This window comes from Cebus imitator, unplaced genomic scaffold (genome assembly GCF_001604975.1).
Source record: "Cebus imitator isolate Cc_AM_T3 unplaced genomic scaffold, Cebus_imitator-1.0 Scaffold826, whole genome shotgun sequence".
NCBI lineage: Eukaryota > Metazoa > Chordata > Mammalia > Primates > Cebidae > Cebus > Cebus imitator.
In genome coordinates this window covers 170,947-176,859 of record NW_016108141.1, presented here as the reverse complement: position 1 = coordinate 176,859, position 5,913 = coordinate 170,947, and the positions used below count along the sequence as shown (strand labels likewise).

The following is a 5,913-nucleotide window of genomic DNA, read 5'->3' as shown; positions in this document are numbered from 1 at the left end:
AAAAAAAAAAAAAAAAAAGAAGAAAGCACTCTGCTGAGTAACAGGTATAGTATGGTAAAGATTTCCGGAAAAAGTCCACTATGTAGATATGTGTAAACTTGGGTTTGGCATGCCCAAAGGCACAGAAGACTGCATACTTTGTTCACACTGGTCACTGCGGGGAGATTACATTTTTTTAACCCAAAATCTCTTGATTGTTTAACTTGTTACAACAAATATATTTTACTTCTCTAACTGAAACAAATCCAATAACATAAATTTAATCATAAGGAAAAAGTTAGAAGATTAAGCTGAGATAACACTTCTGCCAAACGAACCAGAACAAACCACTTAAAAATAAGAAAACAAAAGAGGAAACTTCTGGTTTCTTTCATTACTTTTTCAAGGCAATAATGGCCATAAAATTTTCCATAAAGTAACTAGAAAAATAAAAACTCTTTTTTGGATTCAATTTAGAAGGAAATAATGCAGGTATAAAATTTTGAATTTGTCTAATTTAGACATATTTAGTTCATAACAACTAGTTTGTATTTGTAACCTTGAATAATATAACCTTTTAGATAAATCACTATTTTATTATTTTAAAAATTTCTACTTATCAGAATCTGAGGGTCACTAGGGGAGGCAGTTCTTCAGAAGTGGCAAAGATGACAAGAGATAATTCTCCCAGTTTCTCTCAGCCTAATTATGCTTATGTTCAGCTATTTTTAAAAAGATTATTGCTTTACTATCTTGTTACAGGTAATGCCTCCACATGGTCTGAAATTCAAAAGAGATCAACATGCATACAGTGAAAACCAGGTTCCCTGTTTTCTCCTATCCAGTTCCTTCACAGAAGACAACCTTTGTTACCAACTTTTCATACATCACTGCACACTGCATTCACATTTAACACAAACAATAGCTAAAATAACATAAAAACTATCCTGTATCTTGCATTTTTCACCTAATAATATGTTGGAGGTTGGTCTGCAGTAGGGGGTAATAGGTCTCCCCTCTTTCAATTATCACAAAATACTCCACTGTTATGGATGTACTGTAATTTAAGCAGTTCATTGACATTTATTTCCAATATTCTATAGTAGAAGTCCTTAATCTAGAGCCCAAAATGGGCCCTTGAAGTTCTGGATATTGTACACACAGTGAGCTGTGTACACATGAGCTAATGGCTATTTTCTTTTCTTTCTTTCTTTTTTTTTCTCACAGCTCCAAACAGTCATTGAATTAAAGGCTATTTTCAAGGGAGAGAAAAAAGTCTCAGGTTACCTCAGATTCTCAGATACTGGTAATCTGAAAAGGGTTAAGAACTTGCTGCCATAATTCTATCACAGATTGCTCTTGTTTCTATAGGAAAACAAACAAACAAACAAACAAAAAAACCACAGAGCATCTTAAGAAGAATCTCCTATCTGAATCTAAGACAAGACAATGGATTTTTGTCTACTTTTATTTGCAGTGTGTATTCTGTCTTCCCTCTGCCCCTCACATCAGCACCAATTATTCCACACCTGCTGCCGAACAAGCAGGCCTCTTTACACCTATATCTGCACAGTCTTCATTAGTGGATTGAGAAAAACACTGATGATAAAGTAGTTTTCCGCCCATTACCTGTCTCTAATAATGTGCTTGTCATCATAATTAGTTTCACCATCTCTGGCTTGCTTTTCTGTCATTTCTTTCCCTTGAGTTCTGTTAATAGCAGAAATTGGCTGCTAAACTATTATTTTGGTCTGTGTAATGGGGCTGATGGCAGAAACATTCTGCTTTTTTTGACAACTGGGTATGATTTTGGAGAGGTATGAAGAAGAATTGCTAATACTTCTCAGCTCCATTACATTAACCTGGAAGGCATTCTACCCAAGAAATGAATCCAATATTAAATTGCCTGTTTTATGAGTTTTCCTTTAATAATTTTTCTAATCTTTACAATGTTTTCATAGCTTCAGTATTTTTGGATCTCTATTGCTTGAGATTAATATGGCAACTTCATTTTATGAATGCTATTTTATTAGATTTTCTTTATTTTTGAGGTAAGAGAAAGGGAAGGGAAGGGGTATTTGTAAGTTTCTCTTCTTTCTCCTGTGTTCCTCTCCCAGTTTCTGCCTGGTGTCTGGATGATTAGGCAAGGTTTCCCAGGGACCATAAACCTTTATTTACAATGACAGTGCTACCAAAACACCGTCAAAAAGTCACAAAGCCCCAAATCAAAAAGCAAATGAAAATCCCTCCACAGGTCAAGGCATTCAGAGGTGATACTGAAGGCCTTTGGAGGGCCTAAGCAGGGAAGCAACAGGGCAAGTATACATTCTAGAAAATCCCCTGGGTAGCCACAGTGTGGAAGATGATAGGTTCGTCTGAGTGGGCTCAATTTAGGAGGCTACTGCAGTCATCACAGCATAAAGGCCTAAGGTGGGAAAGAAAAAGGAGGGATGAAAAGGAGAGGCAGAGTCAAGAACTATTTGGAAGGTAAAACCAGCAGCAAGAGTTGGTAACTAATTAGATGCGAAGACAGAGAAGTAACAATAACTACTACTTAATGATCATCATGTTTCACATAGTGTGATACCACTTTCCTACATAATCACATTTAACCCTTGCAATACCCTCTCTGATGAGTATGATTATGTCTTACAAATGAGGAAACAGAGGCACTGTGAGGTTAAGTAAATTGTCCGAGGTCACATAACAATTACAGTAGGCCCTGGCAGACTCCAATCTAGTCACTGTGTGACATGGTGAGAAGACTCTATGATGATCTCTAGGTTTCTCCAGGGAAGGCTGGTGTGCGTGTTGGTGTCACTAGTGAGTTGCAAAATATAGGAAGAAAGGCAGGTTTAGAAAGAAGGTAGTATTCAGCTCAGTATAACTCCATAGTCAAGAGCAATGGTTAAAGTCAGATAGTACAAGCAAATTACACACTTTGCTAAAAGATGCCCCAATAATTAAATGTTGTGCAATGAAGTGGTAGAAATCAAGAAGCAGAAAAGGCTGAGTATGAAGCATGAGACTGTATTCATGTTGAAAGTATATTGTTGACCTTCCTTTTTGAGGATTACTATAATTATCTGCTAGATGATACAAAATAAATTCTCAGCAATTATTAGTCAAGTTCCTATCCCCACAGAAACTAGCGAGTTCTACAAAAGGTATTATTTCTTTGGCTTGCATGGTTTCCACCCCTTAACAGCTTGGTGCTGTTGGGTTTACTTGTCCTCTGAATCTTGTTAACACCAAAAAGGTTTATATAAGAAAATGGTATTATCAAAGACTTGAAAAGTTTTTAAAGTGTTGCCTGGTTAAGGATTTATGAAAATATTGGGTTGCAACATTATATAGTGAAAAATAAACCAGACTTAGAGTAAAAACACTAAGTTTGAATCCTGACTTAGACAATTGTTTTATGACACTGGTCAAGTTATCCACAGATCTCTCTCAGCCTCACCATCTTCATTTGCAAACTTAGGTCAATGATATCTCACGAGGGTTGTTGCAATTATTAAATAAAATAACATATGCCTCAGTATTTAGCAGAGCGTTAGGTACACTGCAGAAGCTTAATATATTCAAATGTTTTACCTTTGACCCTTTATGGACAAAAGCCATGTATGTCTTTTCATTTATATGCTAAAATGTAGTGTGTCAGTTACAATGTTCTGTGCGTGAATATTTAATTAATAATGTATACGTTTGCTTTCATTATAAATACACATGTGCTGTGCAGAATTTGGTTTTGAAATCACAGAGCCTGTACTATTTTGAGGCATGTTAAATATTTATACAGTGACAGTTAACCTTTTAAAAATTCCATTGTTTATATGTTCACAACTTCCACCCAAATAAGTAAACAGCAGTAAAAGAAATCTTATTGATGACAAGTAGAGCAGCTTAGTTTGACGAGACAAAGATAAGCTTTACCATCACGCTCTCCAACCGAACAGTGAGAGGAAGGAAAACACACTCTGCCTTCTGGGAAATTTAATTGTACTGATCTTGGCAGCGAACCTACAAATGTTGTATTTATTTACAAAACTTTTTACTCTCAAAGGAAGATGTTCTGTGAAGATTAAAAAAACTATTTTGCAACATGTGGCTGGGTCCTCATTCTGTACATTTTCCAGAATCCTCCCCTGGAACTGGTCCCTCTCCCAGCACTCCCAGCTGGGGCCCATTTCATCTGAGGAGCCCCTCTGGGGCCACTGCATGACTTCCCATGTATGAGAAGATTCCTCTGCATCCTTCTACATGTTGTCCAACCTCCCTGGATCCTTTCAGTGTGAAGCTTGAACTTCTATCTGCCAAGAGTGAGGGGAGCTAGGCAGAACCTAGCTCCTATTATATTTTAGTCCCTAGTCCCAGTCTGCTTCCTTCTGGCTCACATAATAGTAATCAATACATGTGTCTCCCTCTTTCTTTCTGACTCCATCACCCCCATCCTGTATTTTCCCTTCCCTCCCTGTCTCCATTCTCCCTGTCTCTTAGCTCCATGTTTCTGGATCTCTCTGTTCATTCCTGTCTCTCTCTGTCTCTACACACACACACACACACACACACACACACACACACACACACACACGCATGCATCTCAATAACTTATGTACTGGAAACTAAAAGAGCAAGCGCCATTTAAAATATCCTATCATGAGTTTAGCTCCCCTCCATTGCTGATTTTTCACTCACCTAGAACCATCTCTGAACCAACAGATTCTTCAGCCAGGTTCCCCGATGGGGTGGGCAAAACATCATCATCAAAGCTGATGAGATCGATGTCCCCCAAGGGCTTGCTCTGCAGAACTGGAACTGGGGGGTTGGCCAAGGGTCCTTCTCCCAGGGACTTGTATGCTTTGGCTTGTGATGCCCCTGAGAGTCGGGGAGGAACAGTGACAGGTTTCAGTGGAGCTGTGGGATAGGTGGGGTTTTCTGAGGAAACAGATTTCTTCAGCAGCAAAGGCCGCGGGGCAGGAGTTGGCACTTTCTTCCCACTATCAGAGCTCTCAGCCAGGGGCCCTCTTGCCGGAATCTCCGGATTAACACTTCGTATAAGGCCAGGGTTTGGTTTCTTTGGCAATTCAGGTTTGGTTACTGGGATGCTTCCTGCTTCTTGCAGGGGAGGGTATTGGGTGAGCCCTTCCTTGGAGGTCACCTTGAGCCTGTTCTCAGTCCCAGAGTCCCACTCTCCAGAAGCTCTGTTAGCAGTTGGTTTGGGAGCCACAGAAGGTTTCCCTGAGGAAACAGTAGGCTTTGGAGGAAGTGAACGTGGAGTAATTTCTGGTTTCTTGGGTAGTCCTGAGGTTTCTATAGTTGTCTGATCCTCAAACACTTTGATTTTGGAAACAATACTATTTTGGCTTTGTTCCGTGTTCATAATGTTCATTACTGCCTGACTGTCTGAGGTGCTAGTGTTGTCCAGCAGAGACTGGGGTTGGCCTGGGGATGACTCCTCTCCTATGGCTGCTGGGCTGATTTTCTGGTGACTTTGCTCTTTAATGTGAGAATCTCTGGCAACTGGTCTGAGGTTGCCTTTTGATCTTGGTTTTGGCACTGGACATCTTGTAGCACTGGGGTTTTCCGGACAATTCTGTTCTTCGGAAATATCAAAGACTATTAACGGTGCCACATTTGTTGGAAGATTGCCAGATGAGACTGCTGGGAAAGGCTGAAGAGGCTTGAGAGGTGCCTGTAGTGCTGATAAGACCAAAACAAACAAATAAAAAGAAGCCTCAATGTTAACAATTTATAAGAAAAAAATACAGAAGATACACAGATTTAAAAATACATACATGGAATATCAAGAGATTTTGGTTTCTTTAATTAGTAAAAAATGATTCAAAAATGGAAATGTTTATTCTCAGCTTCCTGTAGGAGTGCTCTTCATATGACAAATATTATTCTTCCTTTTTTCTTTTTTTTTTTTTT

At 38.9% G+C, this 5,913-nt stretch overlaps 1 protein-coding gene across 1 annotated transcript in view; it reads right to left on the bottom strand.

Moving 5' to 3' along the window:
- SH3D19 (SH3 domain containing 19) overlaps positions 1-5,913 on the bottom strand; it is a 210,826-nt gene that overhangs the window by 49,706 nt on the left and 155,207 nt on the right. The window contains exon 7 of the mRNA XM_037735525.1: positions 4,678-5,682. Within this exon, the coding sequence (XP_037591453.1) occupies positions 4,678-5,682 (1,005 nt within the window). The remainder of the gene's footprint in view (positions 1-4,677; positions 5,683-5,913) is intronic.